General features: G+C 39.4%; 1 protein-coding gene across 1 annotated transcript in view; it reads left to right on the forward strand.

Annotated features, from left to right (window-relative positions):
• The first annotated feature begins 3381 nt into the window (after positions 1–3381).
• The window catches only part of LOC134797535 (frizzled-4), a 48960-nt gene continuing 29345 nt past the window's right edge, over positions 3382–22996 (forward strand). The window contains exon 1 of the mRNA XM_063769809.1: positions 3382–4463. Coding sequence (XP_063625879.1) covers positions 3556–4463 — 908 coding nt within the window. The 5' untranslated portion in view covers positions 3382–3555. The remainder of the gene's footprint in view (positions 4464–22996) is intronic.

Here is a 22996-nt window from a genome sequence, read left to right on the forward strand (position 1 = left end):
ACAGCGTATACCTACATTATTTGTTGACAAGGCGTGAAAGCATTATTTTGTTTGTTACTATTAAGTTATTTTTTTCTGCAAATGCAAAGTGCAGTGACGTCAAAGTAGAAATCTATTCGTACCTACTTTATATATCACCTCTGTTGCTTTCGCGGAGATTCATTTTCTAACCAAAACCCTAACTTTACCGTTAGTGCCCAACTTCGCCCAAGTAAATTATTTAAAAAAAACAATACCTACCTAAACATACCTAATTTCGCTACCGGTCCCCAACGTAATCAAAACTATACTGAGACTTATTCCAAATCCAAATCCTAAATGTTGAAGTACTAAACGCTAGGCAACAATTACTATTTATAGTGTTATTATGATTTCATGCTTGTTAAGAAGAATTTAAAAGCGATTTAAAGCGATTTTTATTTGTACCCTAAAGGCGAATTTAGGGTACAAAGTTTTGCCAACGTTTGCCAATAACGGGGTTTGCTAACAACGAAAACACTACAATTGTCACCTAAGCCTGACACAGCTCTGATTTCATGTCAAGAATTACCGACAAATTGACAAACATGTCGATTTATAAAAACTACTCTTGTTTCACCAAATCATTGTCATTAAGTAAATGAAAGATTGACAATTGTAACTAAATGCCTGTCAAGTTTATAAGCACTTCTATACAAAAACAGTTTACGAAATTGTCACTTGTCACCTGTCACTTGACAATTGTCACTCGACATATGTCACTGACAAATGTCGGCTTGGTGAAATAGGGCCCGATGCCACAAGTGTCGCTACTGACGAAAAATGTACTACTAAAACAATATACAGCTAACATTAGAAGCAGAAACAGTTGAAAATAGAGTTCCGGTTATAATATTAGCTAAAAATAGTTGAGCATTAGAGTGTTCGTCGCGACTGTCGCGACATCTATTGTCAACTAGCCGTACTGATAAATTCCGCTACTTGACGCTAGATGTCGACTACGAAATAACTCGCGTTTTGGTAAGAAAACTGATGTATGGAGTTATACCACTCATTCTTTACGTATATTTCTCTATGGCCAAATTGAAATCACATATCGCCGTCGTACGAGTATGTAATTGTGTTTAAGGTTGTGCACTATATGTTATCCGATCCTTCCCAGCATAGCTTTATTGTCTAACTAAGTAGTGCCAGTAACTAACGCTTGCTAAATCTAACTTAAAGAGTTACTCATTCTAAAATTAGTTGCAAAGTCTTAGAAAAAATCGTAAAGGGGCCCACAGATTATCAGTTCGCCGGACGATATCAGCCTGTCAGTTGTTCGGAACTGTCACCTTTTGCGTTTAACTGACACGATATCACCCGATATCGTCTGGTCCGGCGAATGGAACTGGTAATCCGTGGGCCCGTTTGATACTTGAAGTAGATAGCGCTCTACGGCACGTAATGTATCGTGGGAACTGTCAAACATCAGTTTTGACAACCTCAGTTACCGCATATTGACCATAATGTACGTACCCGTACAGAGCCATCTGCACCAGCTGTCAGATTTGAAGTGAATCATTCTCAGACTTTAGAACTCTTTTATAATTAGTAAGACTTTGATGTAAATGAAGTGTTAGCATTTATGTTGTTTTGGTGTAGGCGCTGGATGGATGACTAGGTTCTAGGTTTCATTTAAGCCAACAGTCTTTTTGAAAAGTTTTTTTTATATAAAATAAGGAATGACAGTTAAAGTAGACTGTGATTAATGGCGACATACGTTTAGTGCTTGACACCCAAGTTATCACATTATGTACGGGGTCTTACAGCGCCATCTATTATGGCTACAATATTAATAATATTTTTACACGTCTTAGTATTCCTTAATCTAAACTATTGACACAAGGGCTTATCTGATGTCAATGCAATAATTAAATTAAAATAAAATCATTATAAGGTTTTTCCTAAAGTTATTATATTTTTATTACCTACTATAAATGATATAAATATACTTTGGATGTAAAGAATATTTTAAAATTAACTATCGTCATGTCTAGGAATTCTTTTAGGTTGGATTTAAAATGCAAACATAGTAACCTGCATCCTAACATTCAGCCAGCCAAATGTATGTTGTTAATTATAAGTATGTCTATGTCCGTACCAGTATATTAGTTTTCGTATACTGTACCAGCTGCATTGAAGTCATCGATTAAGTGTTGTAGTGTCGCTTGTATGTATTGCATTCCTTTGTATATCTTACTGTATCGCTTATAGCTATTGTATAAATATATTAAATAAATATCAACCGGCGGAGTTGTGTAAAATGTGAATGTTGTATAATATGCATTAGTATAGGGATTGTAAAAAATGAACTATCAAGAGATCGCTAAAGTTCGGCGTTAAATGGTTAGAGAAGATAGAAATGTAAGCGCCTTGGTCACCCGAAAGTTGTTGTAAACAAGATATATTACAATTATATAAGTAGCGTAGTGTACAATTTTATTGAATTTGTGTGAAAACGATTTGTATCATAAGATTACTGTAAAAGTATTTATCATTTATTTTAGTCATACGGAATGTCCCGAGCGACTCGCTCGCTTGTAAATATAATTTCTCGTTCCGCGTTTTACTATCCTCAATATCTGAAGCTTGATAACCCCACTGAAATACATTTCGGTCCAATTTTGAAGTACTTTTCACCTATTTATATGTTTCTTAAAGTTTATACAGTAATGCTTAAATATTATTGTAGAAAATATGTACAATAAATTTATTTCAAAATTTAATTTGTATTTCTCCTAATATTAGGTCCTTACCTATGAAATTGGCGTTTTTGTTCATAGATATAAGTCTGATCCTAGTTTTTTTTTTTTTACAAAAGTACATACACAATTACAATAAAACTACAGTGCACCCAATAAACAACGATTTTACATACAATTAATTGTTATTTTTTATTGTTAAGTGTTCAGAATTAAGCCTTGAAAATAGGTCTTTTCATGTGCTGTCGGTTCGAGTATTAAAATTACTTATATTTTTCTAATGGTACCAATTTTCAAGAAATGGAGATATTGAAAACATACCTTAAAGGTGTCAAAAATTACTGGAAAAATTTTGTTTGGTTTGAATTAGCCATCAAAAAAATATTCGCAAAATTAATTGTATGGAAATTCGTGTTTCGTTGAAATTCTCCGAACAAAACGCCAATTTCATAGGTAATGACCTAATATATCCCCTAAAATGCTTCACTATCAAGTTTATCAGAAAATCGATACGAGTCTTTGAAATAGAACAGTCGCACCGCGGCCGCGGTGATAACTGATAACAGTGATAACGCACAACGCACGCGACACACTCGTTCCTTGTCCTGTCCGAGAGTTCGTATTCCCAAAATCTTTCCTTCGCTTTACGATACCGCATACCTGCGGCTGCGGCCCTTCTCAGCGGGGCTCCGTGCCCGTGCCGGCCCTCCCGCTCCCGCCCCTCGCGTCACTCCGGCCCGAGCCGTCGACCTAGGAGTACGTTCGCGCCGAGCCGCGCCGCGCGCGTAAACATTCTCGAATACAATGAAAACATTCTAACTCGTCTTCCAACATGAAGTGCTTCGCGATTCTCTTAGTGACTGTGGTGACCGGCGCCGCCTCCGAGGCGTCCGTGCGGACATGTGAACCTATCAAAGTGGCGATGTGCAAGAATATAGGGTACAATCAGACCGGCATGCCGAACTTAGCGCGACACACGTTGCAGGCGGACGCCGATGTGACACTCCAGACCTTCAGTCCGCTCGTGCAGTACGGCTGTTCCTCGCAGCTTCACCTGTTCCTGTGTGCGGTATACGTGCCGATGTGTACGGACAAAGTCGCGCTTCCCATCGGCCCGTGCCGAGGGCTCTGCGAGAGCGTCTACTCCCGCTGCTACCCCGTGCTGAGAGGGTTCGGCTTCCCTTGGCCGGCCGAGCTGGACTGCAGCCTGTTCCCCGCCGAGAATAATCACGAGCACATGTGCATGGAGGGTCCCGGGGAGCGCGCGCCGCCCGTCGGTGTCATCCCCGACTCCGGGTTGGGCAGTCCGACCGGGCGCGGCGCGTGCCGCCGGCTGATCAAGCCGAACAGCTGGGTGTGGGTGCGCGGGTCCGGGCGCTGTGCTCAGTTCTGCGACGCCGAAGTGTTGTGGGAGAACGGCGAGCGACGGGCGGCCGAGGTGTGGCTGGCGACTTGGGCGGCGCTGAGCTTCGCTTGCACGCTGGCGGCCGTGGGCGCCCAGCTGGCGTGCGGCGAGCGCGGCGGCGCCGGCGAGCGGGCGCTGGTGCTGGTGGCGCTGTGCCGGTGCGCGGCCGCGGCGGGCTGGGGCGTGCGGGCGGCTGCCGGGCGCGCGGCCGCGGGCTGCGCCAAGGACTCGACGTCGCCAGCGCGCCTGCTGCTGGCGCACGACGGGCTCGCCAACCCCAACTGCGCAGTCGTCTTCCTCCTGCTCTACTACTTCGGTCTTGCTGCATCTGTTTGGTGAGTCCTATTTTTAAATCACCACCCTTAGTGCATACCTATTTAAGTTGGTAGGTAGGTACCTGGATAAATTCTGAATTGGTGCAATCTACATACGCTCCCGAAACAGTAAAACGCTCGCTTCCCTGCCACTTGCTTGAAGAAGCATTTTATGATTTTTATGTAGGTACCTATTAGGTATTCCTAAACTTACCCAATACCTAATTTCCTAATACCTACCTACTACCTACGTATCTATGATTTTTGTTATTCGGCATCATAATATTCATAACCCAATACATATATGTACATTCAAAGTTCTGACGATTACTCAAACAATATTTTTGTTTACTCTGACCTGCGTGTAAATAATCTATAAAAAAAAACAAATCCTTAAAAGACGCCATCTGCAATTTTTTTCTAAAACTCAATTTCCGAAGGACAACATTGCAAATCCTAAAAAAAATTGCAGTCCGATCACAAACTGCAAGTCCCAACACTCCAACAATGAGATCGCACTTCGGTACCTGGCCATTGTATTATTTGGCCGAAGTCCCGACTTTTATCACCAATCAATTATGTTTCGTCACTTGTCGTCTAAAGCCGAGCTAACAATGACTCGTGCGCGCTTTGAGCGACAGATCTTTTGTTGGAGACAAATGAAAACTTTCTATACCGGTTCAATTCCAGGTAGGGAACTAGTTAAAGCTTTGCAACAAGGCTTATTAAAGATCATAAGAAAGGTATTTAGTTTTCTAACAATCCTAACCAAAAATCTTCACGATATAGGATCTAAACACTCGCAGAAAAACACACTTCGCTGGCCCAATATTATATGGTTCTAGATTATTCTAGAATATTCACGTTCTATGTTACATTTTCAAGATATGTAGTATACATAATTTTATTAAAAACATTTAGATTACAATAGATTAAACATACAAATTATAAACTAAAATAAACCTAAGAATGAGTAAAACTAACTTAACAAATAAAATATTGCCCCCCACTCTGATTGTCTCCCGGATCCAATGTGCCAAAAATACTGGCGGCATTACGCCGCTGAATGGCCAGTGATATTTGTTGGATAAGGAAAGAACCAGAGCGAGGGTCGTAGCCCCTATCCCTTAAGCGTCGCCCTATATCCTTAATAAAGGCTTTGGCCTCGGCACACCAAGGCTCCGCCGTCTCGACGGCAACCGGGACAAAATCGTACACCTGTTCAAGGTTCGCGTACTTGCTGTGCTTCAACCTAGCAGCAGTTTCAGCTGCTGCACCTGCCTTGTTTACCGTGCGCGTGAGATGAGTGGGTGCAAAAGTACTCACACACGTGGCATCCCAAAGCAAGCTGCGGCCCTTCGCCCAAGGAACAAGTGTAAGACCATCCGGTCTCTTGCCGTCCAAACGACTTAGGCCCTGGGGCTCCATGATACATGGGACGTTCGCCGACACCAAAGCTCGCCTTATTAATTCATTAATGGCACAGTGCCTAGGTATCCTACCCACACACCGCAAGCAGCTTAGCCCGTGGTGACCATCCGCCTCCACCATTGCCCCGCACTTACACTGATGTGGCTCGCACACCTTGCCCCCAATTCTCAGTGCTACCGCCATCCGTAACGTGTCATTATCAAGTAAGGTTCCCAAGTGTGGTGACGGCAAGGCATGCAACCATGCCCCAGACTCAGGTTCCCTAACAGCCTTTTGCCTGGCAACGTCCTTCCCTACAGCACTCTCCAATAGGCCCTTATGCCACTCACGGCACAGAATATCATCCCAAAGTCTTTGTGAAGAGGGGTTTTCTGGTCGTTCAACTCCTGCAAAGCGGCACGACCACTCGGAAAGAGCCTCCGTGAGAAATGTAATACAGATATTGCCACCATTTAAGGAGAGAATTCTAGTGGCAAGACCTGATGCCGCATGAGGTGATGCTAGGAAAGCCACCAACCCGACGTCACGCATGCAACGTACCCCCAGACCCCCATACCGAACAGGAAGTGATGCCTGGCGCCACTGTGGTTCATCGAAGCTGACATTCAAAACACCCTCTAAGCCCTGTAGTACACGATCAAACACCTGTACATCCTGATCAAACCTCCAAATCGGTGCAGTTCTCAAGATATATGTCACACGAGGCATTGCAAAGCAGTTTCGAAGAAGGATGAGTGAAACGTGCGCCGACAAGTGTTTGAAATGTACAATGTAGTTGAAATTCGACTTAATGTCACTATGACAATGTTCAAATTTCAGTTCGATAAAAGTGAAACATAGAACCCTGTAATATTGGGCCAGTGACTTATCACATGAAGTAAGGTGACATACAGAATTTAATTCAAGTGTTAGTTTAAATGGTTGTTTAATTTCAAATAAGTTAACTAACTTGAAAAACATGCGTTAACTGTTGAACAAACTCCTAAAAGCTCTCAGTCGCACAATGCCTAAGCATTTATTATATTGTTATTATAATCCGAACTGAGCTTAGTCTGCATAAGTACATACATAATGGAACCATACGGAGGATACCTACTCCTTATTGTTCGAAACCGGTAGAAGCTAACAATGTTATACCTATTTAAAAGTGAATAGGTAGCATAGTTTAGCTCGTTTAGTGCAGAGCGATATGACCGGCTACTGAACTGCTTTTGAGTAAGTTTACTAAGCGCTTCACCTCAAGATATCCAGTTTAGCTAAGACCTTTGCTTAGCATCGTTGGTAGAAATCTGGAGTTAAATTTATACTGGAGAGGAGCTCCTGTGGAAACCAAATGTTTTGTAAATTGCAGCGGCTCTCAAGTCGAGCCTGGTATTGTTTGCTCGGTAATAAGTCATGCTTTCAAACGGTTATGAACAAATGCATTGGTATTTGTCTCGGGATCCTATAGAACTTGTTTTAAACGAACATTATTTATATAGGTACCGTTTCACACTCCGTTGATTAACTATCGTATAATGTTGGACATTAAAAGCTCTCAAAGTTCTCTGACTCATAACGCACGCTTTCAGCTCGGTTTGTCTTTGGAATGTTAATGTTAGTTTGAATAAATCAAACTTGTTCGTCGAAAAGCACTTTTTCTGTTTCCCAAAAACAAGATCGGGCCGTAAAGTAAAACGAATTGGGAAATAAAATAAACGAGGTTCAATAAATCACGCGCTAGGCGACGCGGGCGCACGGTGTGGGATGATTCTTCCTTTTACCACCTTACCTTCTGAGGCTGTTTATGTAACGTAGGTGCAGAGCTCACATATCTAACTATAGGGTCATTGATACCAGTATAGGTAGTTGGACCTAGTTTATACTTATAGGAGTGTCCACACAAGTTACAAGTTTTAATCATAAGAATCAGGAGTCTGAGGAATTAGTAATATTTTCTACGGTCGTAGTTTAGATTGCTTTCAGAATTTTAGGTCCATTGAGACATATTTCACACGTCTAAACTTCGAAGAATGTTGAATAAAGCTATAAAACTACATTTTATTAGCACTGTTAGAAATCCACTCCCATAAAAAGTACTCTTGTATAGGCATCTATACCTACATAGATGCATACTACTATCTACTTAAAATAAAAGGTTGTTATGGAGGATTCAGAAAAAGCTTGATCCTCTCCACCATGAATGGTTTCAAATTAACATTGCACTTAAATCGTAAAGGTGTACAATTCAATATCCAATGGCGAAAGCCCCGAGTGCCTTGTAAATTCGATACCCAAGTGGTTTATCGTAAAAACTTACTGTTCAACATTTTCTACATAAATTGGTATTGGTTTAAGATTCGTTTTAACAAGACTTTGTTGCGTCTCTTGTTTCATTTATACACAATGTTTTTCAATCGGTAAACGCTTTTGTGAAGGTCGTAGCTATGTTCTTCTACATTAAAATACATGCTCAGATGATCATACATGCACAGGTACTTCATATGTAGGAATTAAAACTAACCCAATTTTAATTATGAAATCTGATCCAAGTTAATCTTAAACGTTTTAAGAATTTAGTCCGTGTAAAAAAGGTATCTTTCTCTGAGGATCATACCGCAGCCATTCCAGAAATTCGTGTCAGTCGCGCGCGCAGGGCATTCGCTAAATGAGACGTTTTGTGTATTATAAAATGTCTTGAAATTCATTACCTGTGCAAATTGCTTACTAATTGAAAGCATTTACACGCGTTTTTTAGAGTTCCGTACCCAAAGGGTAAAAAACGGGACCCTATTACTAAGACTCCGCTGTCCGTCTGTCTATGTCACCAGGCTGTAGGTACCTATCTCATGGACCGTGATAGCTAGACAGTTGAAACTTTCACAGATGATGTATTTCTGTTGCCGCTATAACAACAAATACTAAAAACAATAAAATAAATATTTAAGTGCCTTTTTTTGGTAACGGTACGGAACCCTTCTTGCACGAGTCCGACTCGCACTTGGCCGGTTTTTTACTGTTAAATGCCTCTACGAAATATATTTTTTTAACTAAATTTTACAAGAAAGTAGACCATTATTGTCTTTATAATTATTTTTAACTCGTAGGGTCTATTATAAACTTCAGTCGGTACTATAAAAAGTACTAATCAAATGTCAAGTGAGCTCATATGTCAACGGCTCTAAATGACCTATTATGCAAAGCAGAGAGTCGTTAAGCTATTGTCGGACTTTCCACCCTTCCTGGATGTATTCAGTTGGGGACAATCGTGCGACATTTCCGACAAATTGCTTCATTTAATTACTCCACACAATTGATTGACGTACATTACAAACAAACCCTTTCGTTTGTTGGTCTACGAACGATTTGACATTCTCGCGCCAAGGTCTTCTGAATTAATATGTTTCTAGGTAGCTACGTTTTTAAAGAAATCATTTGAAATCAGCTTATATCTAATCACAATCATATTTGTATGGATTATAGGGGTGGTATTGATAGTTGGGGAAGTACCTAATTGAACATGTTCAGTCGTCTGTACTGGTACTAAATATGTCATTAGTGCTTTTCTCTTGAAAGACGCCTTGGCGATTGGAAATACTATACTATAACCCAGTCTCCACTGATGTATACTCAAAGCCAGAACGCTCTTAAAATTCAATCAGTTTTAACTTTAAACTAGAATATATTATACATAAATTATGCCGAAGATTAGATCTTAATTACAGATCCTATCAACGATTTTCGGTAGCGCTGTAATTAAAAGACTGATTAAGTAACAACGCTGGCTCTCAGCTCAACTATAAGTAGCCTTATTTAATTTTGCACCGATCAGCGCCATGTTTTATTAAGGCTATTAAACTTGTATTCGGCGAGTTCGTCCAAGTCATATTAAATTCATCAACGGGGCATTGTAGCACCCAATTAATATAGGATGCTCCGAGAAAATACACGCCGCGGAGAGCTGTAAACCAACTTTATGGCTGACAGTCTTAATTTCTTAGAAAGCCACAATTTAGCTTCAAAAGAGACTCGTTATGATAATTTTACGTAGATTTATGTGATAGCGGCGTTCTTTCATAGGGACCTCTTGCTATTGATAGCGATTATGTCCCGTTTAGATGTTTGTATTTTGAATGTGTGGGACGTACGAAATTTGTATTTTAACACTTAATCACTACACCTTATAAAACAAAGTCCCCCGCCGCGTGTGTCTGTGATAAACTCGAACGGATTTTCATGCGATTTTCACCTATCAATAGAATGATTCTTGAGGAAGGTTTAGGTGTATAATTTGTTTAAGTTTTGTGTAACCCGTGCGAAGCCGGAGCGGGTAGCTAGTGTCCGATAAATACTCCCGCGGGATGAAGATTTATATCCTATTCTAAGAAAAGAAATTAATGAAGCGGAACGTAGGTTGATTGCGAATATCAACACGAATCGATACGTGCGATTGATGTTCGATCGCCGGTCCAGAAACAATGCTCGTAACTAGTCCGTCCAGTTATAGCTTCAATTACAGGCAGTTATCGCGTTTTATTGATACATGAAAGACGCCGGCTCTTGTTTACAAACGTGCAGGGCGAAGCTCTGAGCGTAGTCGAAGGAAACCTCTAAACTAGCTCCATTAACATAATAACAGATCGCTGTGCACGGAACTAGTTAGTCGAGCGCATATTGTGGTCACTGAGTAATGAGAAACGTCAAATTGGTTTTGTATTCATGCGCTCGCGCAGCACGCTACAAGCGACTTGTACCGACCAAACACATCATGAGAACTTTATCAGACCATCTCCTGTTATAAATGACGTTATTTATCATAATTGTTGTTATTTATAACGTTATCCCCTTGTAAAGACACATGCTGCTATGAGACGGAAAAATCCAAGGAACAGAATACCTATCTACATCATCTAAAAATTATGATGTTCTTTGTTACTCAAAGCTTTCGTATATCACGAGATTTCAACAATTTTCATTCAGACTATTGCGCCGCAAAAGCAATAAAGTATTATTGGTACGTCTCTCGCTCTGTACCGTATTATTTCGGATGTTGCAATAAAAATAGGTATTATTACGCCTTGTTATTACGGAAAGCAATTTGTCGTTTGAAATTGATTGTTTCTACAGTCTACGTGAGGATGTACGTTATTGTGTGTGTAATTATTTCGCTGGTGTTATTATAAATTAACGAGTACCGGAGAGCTGGCGGTACAAACGTGGTGGAGTATAATCTTATGGTCGTTTCATAATTTGTTGTTTATTTTAAATTTCCTTGCGCTGCCGATGCAATCTGGCCACGAGCGCCCCGCCCTGCAGCCCGGCATTCTTGTTATTAGGGTTGTCGCTACGTGAAACACGCCTCGATATCGATTACTATAACCTCTAATTAAATCTTAGATTAAACAAACTACAACTGAGTAATTTAAAGTATTAAGGACCGACATAAAGGCAATAAAATGGTTTTAACGAGCTTGATAACTTGTCCAAACCTCAATTTAAACCTTATATCGGGGCCCCGGCCGGAAGTTTTGTAGTGAGAATGGCTGCTCTAATTTAGTGCATATTAGCATTCCGTTTTGGTTTAAGCTAGTAAAATGTACACCTAGGCAAAGCAATTTGGTTAAATTTAAGCTACTTACCTTAATTTATTCAAACAATCTATAAACTTTAATAGACTTTGGTATCAGTGTCGTTAATTAAAATTACTCTACCCTAATTAATATACATAGTCTTCCTTACTTGGCTTTAGCACATGCATACTGATTAAATCACAGTTAGGTAAGTTCCATAGATTTACGCAAAGTAGTAGTTTACTCGAGTAATTCGTTAAGCATGTTACCTATAGCAAATTAACGCCAAGGCGAGGTGCGGCGCGGTGATAAAACTTATTAGTTTTGCTTTAATTGGAAAGGTATTAATGTCGATAAGCCTTTTGACTTGCAGACCTCAAAAGTCATTCGCCTTTCATCTGCAAACTTCCATGTTTTTATAAATCGTTACATCGATAACGTTTTGGTCATCCTTAGGTACCTTAAACGTACATCACTACAAAGCCGAAGATTCGATCCCACTGCGCCCGCGACGTAATTGGGATGCTAATCAGATGCTGAGCTGTTTCGTTCCCTTTCGCCCACGCAGGGGAGGGATCTTGTATCTCGCTCGCGGGCCAACTCGTCCGTGGAGGCGGCGTGTCTTCAATCATCTGGCAATAAGCGCAGGAGACACGACCCGCGGGCACTCTCGCACCGATATGTAATCACCGTGGTTTGCGCTGCCAGAATAATTTTTCGTCTTAACAACGGACCCACCCAGCCGGATTCGAAACTTGGAAAATAACAATTTGCAGTTCGACGCCATCTTTTGGTAACAATGTTTCCTGTTATAAAATTAATTAGGTTCGGATCCTTTAGTAAGGATATTGCCTCTTTAGGGCTTAATGGCGGGGCTGTTTAGGTTAATATAAAGTGGCCGTAAAGTTTGCGAATTTTTTTAGTTTATTTGCTTACCTGTGCTTTAGATGGTGTAAGGTCTAAGAGTCGTGCGGGCAGCAACAATGCCTTGTTTACCCGGACTACAAAGGAGCCGGGATGTATCTCGAGCGAGCATCGCGCGCTCGCTGATCGTATCGGTCCATCCTCATTATTGGAACATGCTTTGTTGGATACAAATAGAAGAATCGGATTTGTGAGAAATGTAAAAAGAAAAACAACGTTGCACGGCGCGGTGATAGGATATTGTAATCCGAGATTTAAAAATGCAGCAATAGCAAATAATATCGAGTACACTACCTACATGCCGGGGCGGACCTACTAAGCTGGCCTTAGGTACTGCAAGATGATATTACAGCAAACAAGTATTTCTAAGAAGTAAATCAACCTACAATAATAGAGATAATGTTGACTTCGCATAATGGTAATTTGATGCTAAAGGAAATACTTTCTAATCGTTATGCTAAATTAAAGGCCATAGATAGAATACTCTTTATTGGCACACCTTAGTAAAAGATACAAATTAAGGAAAAACAATTGATTAACCATAGAGGTAGATAACAGGCGGCCACATTCGAGCAGTTACTGCATATTTCAGTGATGTTACAGCAACCCAGTCACACTTGTCTTAAATTCCTTAGTAACGAAGCAAGACTAAAGGAATTATTCTTAAGAAGGTCAAAAATAAGCCTCTTCTAAATTAGAAAAGACGCTCGTTTCGGCAAAGGCAAACTATTTCAGCACCGTAAAGGAAATCTTATAGAACTCTCCCTAAAGCGAGCGTAAGGAATTTCTCCAGGACTCAAAGTGATAATTGGCTTCGCCACGTTGGTATGGCTCGTTGGCCGTTGCCGATGCACGCCGCGATACAATACGGCTGGCGTGGCTGCACGAGGCCGCCTATCTGATGCATTGTGTATCGGCCCTTATTGTTTACAGCTTGACAGAATCGGCGGCTTGATCGGACGGTTTGGTTTTCCCGGAGTTAATAACCGGGTTTTGCTCAGGGGCCAGCTATTGAAGATTCTAAATAGAAGAAACGAGAATATAGCTCATAAATATCGATTTTGCGCATGATCTTGGTATCGGGTGGTTTTGTTCTCCGGCGTTGAGCTATGGTAAAATATTCTAAATTTTTGAGTTAGGTGCGTTGATATATGTAAGTAAGTACTCGATATTCCTATAATATTATGTCCATCAGAACTAGGTGGTTGCCAAATGATATTTAGATATGAAAGAATATTAAAAATATCCTTACAACTATACCTCTGCAGGTGCATCTAAGAATGTGTATGTGCTTTTGAAAAATAAATTGAAAAACAGCCCGCCCTAAGGTCCGAGTGACCTCAGTTTCGCCGTCGGTGGGTGGGCTCGTTTCCGAAACCTTGTTTGTTGGTTTTCGATGATGGATAGCCGTGTAATTACGCCCGATTATCTCTAGACGATGAAACTGCCCTCTTGGCGGGTATTTCAAAATGGACGTTAATTTCTAGGTAGTTGCCGTAGTTGGCTATGGTAATAAGCCGCTTATTATCGATCGACGCAATTTCACCCCCGGCAAGTACAGTTTTAATAACTGATCATTATTTTGCTTATTTGATATGAGACCCGCATGCCTTGGTACCATTTAATAAATATAGATGATTACTTCGCAATTACTTACCCATACCTACAATGGGATTAGCCAAATATATTTAGCTTATTCAATTGCAAAGCATATTCAAATTCAAATGCCCATCTCTTTAGAGTACGAAAACGATGTAGAAATTAATTTTAGACTAAATTTGCGTCTAATTAAGATGTGATATGGGCGATCTGGCACCTAATTGCACTTCGGTTTTTAAATACATACTTTTTGGTCGTACCTTTATTAATACATATCTGTTATCAAATGACCGTGTAGTACAAATGCAGATGCAAACAATATTATTCGAAGAACAACGAAGCTGTTATGAGTATGTGCGACCCATCGCTTATGGAGTGCTTCGCCGTAGACTCCAGTCAAGTTTGATCTCCATTTACGCTTAGGTATAACAGATCCAGTGGTCAGACTGACACTGGCACAGGTGCACTGCGTGGAATAGGAATACAAGGTGTTTGCCGAGACGGGAATGCCGGTACGATGCTCGGTGTGAACATTCTCTGGTTTACATAAATTGAAAAACTCGTTTAATAATCTTAATAAGATGTAATCTTTCCCATATCATATCAACCAGAAAACTCATTGGATTTCTACATCCATTTGAATTAACTGAAAGTTCAGAACACATTTCCTACTGATCCATTTTGTTCTATATTACCTACTTGTTTTCCTAGTGTTTTTCTCCATTTGTTACTTACTTCTAGTGTTACTTAATCTCTACAAAACCTATCGACGTTCATTTTATTCGTTGCGCCATATCGCAATCAATACCCCTAGTGTAAATTTCATTGTACAGTCAACAACAGAGCTATGAATACAGGCAAAGTGTCAAAAATATGTATACATCACTATACACTACTTTATTGCCTGTACATTAAGGTCGTGTATACATATTTTTGGCACTTTGCCTGTATTCATTGCTCTGTTGTTGACTGTACCTATAGCGTGATTTATAAAACAGCCGTACGAGAGTATCGTTTAGCGCCTCTTCTTACCAACGAGGCGGTTCTTTAACGTTTAAAAGCTTTCACGGTTTATTTTGACACCGTGGGCAGGATTCGAACTGCTCTAATGTGGTGTGGTGTGGTGTGGTATGTGGTGTGGTGGTGTGTGGTGTGGTGTGGTGTGGTGGGTGTGGTAGTGTGGTGTGTGTGGTGTGTGTGGTGTGGTGTGGTGTGTGGTACCGAAAGGTTGTCTGGAAGAGATCGCTTTTTAGCGATAAGACCGCCTGTTGTTACCTAGCTTTTAATGTACATTTAATTTTCTGTGTATTTTTAACTGTATGGTGCACAACAAAGAATATTTATTATTATTATACCAATTGATCTGTTTATGGTTAAAGCTATACTATACTAGCCTACTAAAATTCTATACCTACTACGCGAAAGTTTGTGAGGTAGTGGATGCTTAATTTATATACGAGAAACCTGAAACGCCTGGGTTTAAAGTACCTACTGTGGTCCCTTTTCTGAATATTTTTATTTCCATTCGTGTCTTGACTTACCAACCTCAAACGAGATCTCATATGTAACATTTAAATTTTATCCCCGTCTGAAATACAAAGTTTACATCACTCCAGCTGCACCATGTCTGCTTTACAGCGGCCAGAAATACACACGGAGACATTTATACACATGTATAAATACAAATACAAGACCCAGTTCCCCGTTTAGTGTGTGTCATAAATTTTGTTCCGATCACAAGGTCACTTTTGTTCTCCAGATAATGCGGGATACTTCGGTAAGTTTGTTCGTTTTTAGGGTTCCGTACCCAAAGGGTAAAACGGGACCCTATTACTAAGACTTCGCTGTCCGTCCGTCCGTCCGTCCGTCCGTCCGTCCGTCCGTCTGTCACCAGGCTGTATCTCACGAACCGTGATAGCTAGACAGTTGAAATTTTCACAGATGATGTATTTCTGTTGCCGCTATAACAACAAATACTAAAAACAGAATAAAATAAAGATTTAAATGGGGCTCCCATACAACAAACGTGATTTTTGACCAAAGTTAAGCAACGTCGGGAGTGGTCAGTATTTGGATGGGTGACCGTTTTTTTTTTTTGCTTTTTTTTTGTTTTTTTTTTTTTGCATTATGGTACGGAACCCTTCGTGCGCGAGTCCGACTCGCACTTGCCCGGTTTTTGTTTCATGAAATGTTTCGACGTCCACCCAAATAAACTGGGGAGGCATTGTGCTGAGAGAGCAGGTAGGCTTTTTTGCTCAAACACCACAGCCGGCAAAAAAAATGCACCGCCTCAAGCGTAATTTATAGTGGGCGGCTGTTTTCAAATTTTGAACAGTAGTTTGGCGCACGTAACTCATGAAGTTAGTGCTTAACGTGCTGATTTATTTTAACGTCATATGTCGGGGTCATTGGTCATTCAAAATACATGTATTTCTGCTTTCAATAGACAAGTGTATATATACTTGTCTGCTGAAAGAAAGCAAGTTTATTGCTGGATAGCCACAAAACATAAACTCGCGTGTGTTGAATATCGAACCAACAAAACTATAGCTTGACCTTAAATTTTTAAACCTCTTAACCCTATGGAACGAAACAGTTAAACTTTCTGGAAATTATCGATCAAATAAAGATTTACAATACAAATCCAGCTAAGCTAAAAGGACCTTAAAATCCGTCTTTCCTCACACGTAACACCATCCTACAACACAACAGGAATCACTAAATACAAAACTTGCTCAAAACCTTCAAATATCGCTTCCGTTTAATAACAACTAGGCTCGCAAGGATCCTAAACAAACAAGGATTCCCATTAATGCCGACTGGCCGGCGCGGCGCGGGCGCGGGCGCGACTGCGACTATTGATTTATTGATCGTAGGGAGAAATCCCGACAGGCTTAATTTAAACACGCATCCGACGCCGATGCCCCTGCGCCGGACATCACGACACAAGCGAAAAACACCTTTCTCTGCATTAAACCCGGTACCTTCTAAGTCCGTTATTCCTTTGGTATTCTAACTCCTTGTATAACACACGAAAAAGGGATATGGGGCATCAATTTCATACGCTCTTAAGCCCTTCCGCTTTTGAAATGTTGACTACATGTTTGGACATTCTCGTTTAGATTACGCGTGCATTGGATAAAAGTTTTGGATTTATTATGAGTTTTGGTAAACATTTTTGGATATATCGATCGGTAGAGAATAGAAGGGGAGATAATTTTAGCATTTTTGTTTTTAAAGGAAAATTATTAGGAGTAATAGAAAGAAACTACTTAAATCTTATTTAAGTAGTTTCTTTCTATTACTCCTTCTTTAATACACCAATTTTTGGTCACCTACACCAGATAATTAGTCGCTTCAAAACAAAACGACAAAAGCATGTTACATTACATATAATACCTGACTTGTCTCAAATATAAGAGGCTCCTTACTTAAGGTTCCACAAAACCTTTATAGTAAGTTTGTGCAGCTGATACGCATTCCTGTGACCCTTATGACTAGGGTTATGTATTAATTTCAGTAAATGAAAAGGTACTTTATAAAAAAGTCTATCAATTAAAAAAAATCCTGACATTTTCGTGTTCCGTCCCCATTCCTGACAAAAGGCCAAAATTCCTGACATGTCAGGAAAGTTCCTGTCATCTGGTAAACCTACTTATGACTGCTAGGTGTCTTATTTCTTAACTGTCTCATGAAGTATAATTATTGTGATCGTAGTATCATAGGGCGTCCCCTTGCTCACTTGGTCATTAATTTCGCAGTCCTTTTTTGTAAAATATTGATGTTTCTCTTCTATTTTCCGTCGCTATTGACGGTCTCCTACACTTCCTAAGTCTTAGAAATAGCTCTGCTTCCCCATTTGTGACTTGTGAGTTTAAGATTAATACAATATTTCATAATAAGAATCGAATGTCTACTCCTAACTTTTTTCTTCGACTTCCCTAAGCAGATGCACGTGTGAACAGTCCTCCCACAATCTAGTTCGTTCATTATAACCTCTGTCCCTTTCACTCTATACGTGTACATCATTACAACGAGTAAGACAGGTGAACTAGCTGTAAACAGTACGGTTACCATCAGTTTGTCACTGACATAAACGCCGTCGAGAACGTAATTTACTTTCTATACATCCCGTTTGCACTAATATGCGAGTGCGAGCGAGATGTATAGAAAGTAAATTACGTTCTCGACGGCGTTTATGTTAGTGACAAACTGATGGTAACCGTACAGATGATTTTACGACTGGTTTTTTCGTTTCACGGTTAGATTTCACGAGGATTTCACCCTCCCATCCCATATGAGCAGGTTTATACAACCATACAACGTATGTATGTGTTACTTAGGTCTTAGATACTCATTTATATTCTAATAATAGTATGGATTTTATTACACCAAAATACATAAGTACCTATGGAGTTTGTTCATACACATACATACCTACTATCTACGGAATACCTAGATCAAGTTTATATAAATATAAAACAATGAGCATTCTATAAAAGGGTATGCCTGAGACACTTATCTTAGGCAACCGCCGCCCGTCCATCAAACGTCCAATGTTTTATAACAAAGGATTCGGAACCTGTTTATTTACATCGTATAAGAAATCTTTCGATTGTATGTAAAATACGCGACATAACGAGAACGAACTTTTACAAACTCGTATCACGCTAGCTTTGAATTTCAACTTTGTTCTTTCAATGTTAAGGTTTATTTTGGAGGAATGTTTTTTGAAAGATATGAGGAAAAAGTGATCCATAAAGTTTCATAACGAGATCGTTTATTGCCGAAGCTGCGCCCGCGCCGCTCCACATTATCATTTCATGAAGGATATGAGGTTTCTCTTTACCTTTTTGTATTTTTTTTTTAATCTACTTGACTTGGATTTGTATTTATACGTGTAAAAACACGTTATTTCAAAATATCCCACAAAGAATCAAAATAATTTCATTCAGATAATGTGTACAACTAGGTAAGTCTGCATTATGAAGGTAGAATTGACTACTGATGTGACGTCGGAAAATTCTATAATTGCGAAATTTCCACATGGAAAAATTCCGAAACTTCTCATTTTTTTTTATGGGAATCGAAATTCTCATGAACTTTTCCAACTTTTCTGAAACTTTCCGCAACTTGCACATCTGTAGAATTGTCATTCTCAAGCAAAATGCCGATTCGTCGGGTAGGTATACTTATTTAGGTACCTATCATATCATATAGCGCTACGACATAAAACACATTCTTATTTTATTAGCAACTGACCAAGCCCTTCTTTTCTTGAAACGTCACATATCATAGCATCTAATCCCTATCTAATTTGAGCTCATTACATAATCATCATTATATCGACTTACTAGTTATCTCAATTAGATTAGCCCAAGAATGGTGCGATATTTCACGGAATTATAACCGCGATTGCATGAGTCTGTCTAGCCATGTCTGGAGATTAATTAGCATTACCTGCTCAACCGGGACGCGTGTTCCTATTGCGATAGTCGAACCTAGAATAACAAAGTTATAAAGTTATAGATATGAAGATCATGTAGGTACATTGTATATACAGTACTATACCGTGGTGGTCCGTAGTTGCAGGTGTCCTATAGACAGACTACCGCAGGCACGTCTGATTCCTGGATTTTCTATAGTTTCTATGTGTCAAATTTTCGTGAAAATAGACCTTCAATATTTAGACGTACCTACGTAGCCCATATTCTTAATATGGGGAACTATGATATACCTAATAAGTAATAATTTAGTAATAATGTTTATAAGAATGCCATAGCATTAGATTAGCCACTATGGCACTATTGCCATATATTAGAAAGGGATAGCATGATTCGACCCTGAACCGCTGTCAAATTTCGGTTTTGTAGGAAGTTTCCTTTCTGTATACGGTACTATTATTTATTCTGTGGCACTAGCACAGCCCTGATATTGTTTTTAGGTCTTTACGTACCTAAATGTCCGGCGAAGTGTCCCGTCCATTTGTTTATTTTATTACGCCAATTAATTCACCCGACCAATTTACTCAATTGGCATTTTATCTCGCCGATAAAGCGCCGTATCCACGAATTTACAAATTCTCCGGCCATTTTGAATTAATTAACTTGCCCGTGAATATGGCGACCTTTCCGCCTGATTTAGGTGTAACATTACTTAAAACTCAACACCTCTTATATCTTGATGACACCTAATTATTTATTATTGTTATTATCATACTAAGGTGATTATGTTCAGACCTTTCTCCGATTAAGAAAATGTGTCCACATTTTTACCAGTCAATTTCGTAAGGCATCGGTAATTGGGACCTGTTAAGTAATAGGTCCATATATTTAGCATTTGTCAACTTTAAATATGCATGTTTAATGCTCATAGTGTTGCCTAGTACAGTCGAAAGTTTTAATTTATGACCCATTTTATACCTTGTCACAGTGAAAATAGCATGAGGTCTCTAGCGACTTTCATATTGCTTGTCACTGTGACAAGGTACGAAATGGGTCATAAATTAATACTTTCGACCTTACCTACTACTTACCTACACTTAGGAGGTAAGTAATGTGAGCGAACCAAGAAGTCGTGTATAGTTTCATCTATCGTGAGTTGGTGACATCATTGCACGTCAGCTTTGCGGTTTTGTGCTGTCATTTAAAACTTTCTTCAGTACTTCCTCATTAAAAATAATCTCTAACAATACATAAATAGGTATTCTTGAACTGCTCTGTCGGCCTATCATGCATTAGCGCACTCGCGGTTAAGTTATGGAATCATGCTGTGGGGCAACAGCACAGATGCCGAGGATTTATTTATTATGCAAAAAAAATGCGTCCGAATAATGGTTGGCATTCAATGCCCCGAAAGCAGCAGACCCTATTTTGAGAAACACGGGATACTGCCATTGCCATGCCAGTATATCCTATCATTAGCCATATATGCATGGAAATATAAATATTTATTTAAGGAAACAAATAGTGCTAGAGAAAATATCAGCTTGTTATCCCCCCTTCCAAAACAAAAACCCTATCCAATAGCCCACAATATACAGCAATTCGGGTATATAATAAAATAAACTGCCAAACAACATCAAATCGCACAATAAATATGAATTATTTTATAAGGCAATCAAGGAATTTTTATTACAGAAATGCTATTATACCTTAAATGAATTTTTAAATGATATTTCGGAATAAATTGAATTTAATAATAATAATGTAAAAATGTTATATTTTATTTGGATTATTATATTAAAACTTATAATTTAATAAAATTTAAGGCGGTGAATAATGTATACCTGTTAAGATATATAATTTAGAATAAGTATTATTTAAGTACCAATGTTGCTATGCCCTTACGGGTGCATGTTGTAACCTAAGATATATAAGACCTACTGTAAACACATGTATGCAATAAATGATATGAACTGAGCTCATGTTTTCCCCTGTATCTTAACATATGGGAGTAGAGTTTCCACTAAAGTCCTATGCTGATATTACAGCCTTAATGATCTCTCTCTCAGGTACAGTCACCACACGGGATTGTTATGCCATTTAGTGTTCTTGCTAAATTGGAAATTCTTAGCGTAAGTATTGAACAACCAATTTAGCAAGGACCCCAAAAGGGCGCAATAACCGCGGAGCGTGATGGTACTATAGAAAGTGCCAAAAATAATCAATTATTGGCAGAGATTGAAAAGGGTGTTCCTTTTCATCTACTCCTTTTACTTTACTTACTTTTATATACTCAGTTATTAGTTTTAACAGATTTTTTAATAAGACGTCCACGTAAAATAGTTTACATCTACGTATGCCAGTAACAATTGAGACAATTGAGTGTAAAATATAAATCGTGCAAGGAGAACTCGTGTTAGCCCGATGCGCGTCGAATGAACCGGCCACAACCACCTATCCTAACCGTTTTACGACCACATATTAATTACACCCATAAACAATAACTATATGCAAATTACACCGATAACGAGATTGTATATGGATACACCGATAACGAGATTGTACAATTTGTACATGGAATATTTCGATTTTTATACTGTGCTCAATTGTTATGCCGGTGCTAAAATTTTATCGTAATGTTTTGGGGATGTTTTGTTTAACTTCTTTTTTTCGTAATCCTATATACCTCTGTATTTATTGTAAAACTGTAATATTCCCTCAAATTTCACAATTAATTCAATACCCATCCATCTCTTATCCTATTATTCTTAAATATTTGCTTTACATAATCGAGCGATAGAGAAGCAGATACCTAACGATTTTCGATTTCTCGATGTCCGCGGTAGGCCATCACCATCAGAATCTGAAAACACCGTTCAGGGCTCAATCAGTCAGGCACTCACCGTAGACCTCACACGCGATGTTTGCGGTTGATACATCGCTTCCGCCTCCCTGGTGTCCTGGTTTCATCTGAGAAAATCTTCTTAACTCTTAAGCCACGGTTGACGTGATTTACTGAGCTTAAGGTGGGATGAGCCAACTTTATGTTATCTTATCACCAAGTGACAGTTCCAAGATTTTAATACTATCAGCATACCTCACCTACACAGTTTTTATTCTAAGTCTGCCAGGGGTCTGACTTCACTCTCTAAAAGCATTCAATTCACTTTATTCAAGAGCTTCACTTGTACATAAGCGTTACTAAAATATAATAGCTTTATTATAAACCCATAGTAGCGTTAAACACTGGACAAAGATGAACTTTTATACGCTTACGCTTTAAGGCCCTTAAAGCTAAAGCTTGGGTGAAAGTTAGCATAACGCTTGTATGCATCCGTTCTGCTACTTACTTGGTAGGTACCTATATTCGAAAAGTGAGACTAGATATTTGACCGTAATGTCCACAACATAACATTTCTCCACGCTATCTATGCAATATATCTCACTGACATAACCTCAGTTATTAGGCGCTGTTGGCAGGGTGATATTATGATATACATCATATCATATATATCATAATTACTATCGCGAGTTATACCCTCCAAGTATTAACGAGGCGGTGACTTTGAGACGTGATTTGCACGCGGCGGGCGCCGGTGAGATCAAA

This window comes from Cydia splendana, chromosome 15, assembly GCF_910591565.1.
Source record: "Cydia splendana chromosome 15, ilCydSple1.2, whole genome shotgun sequence".
In the NCBI taxonomy this organism is placed as follows: Eukaryota; Metazoa; Arthropoda; class Insecta; order Lepidoptera; family Tortricidae; genus Cydia; species Cydia splendana.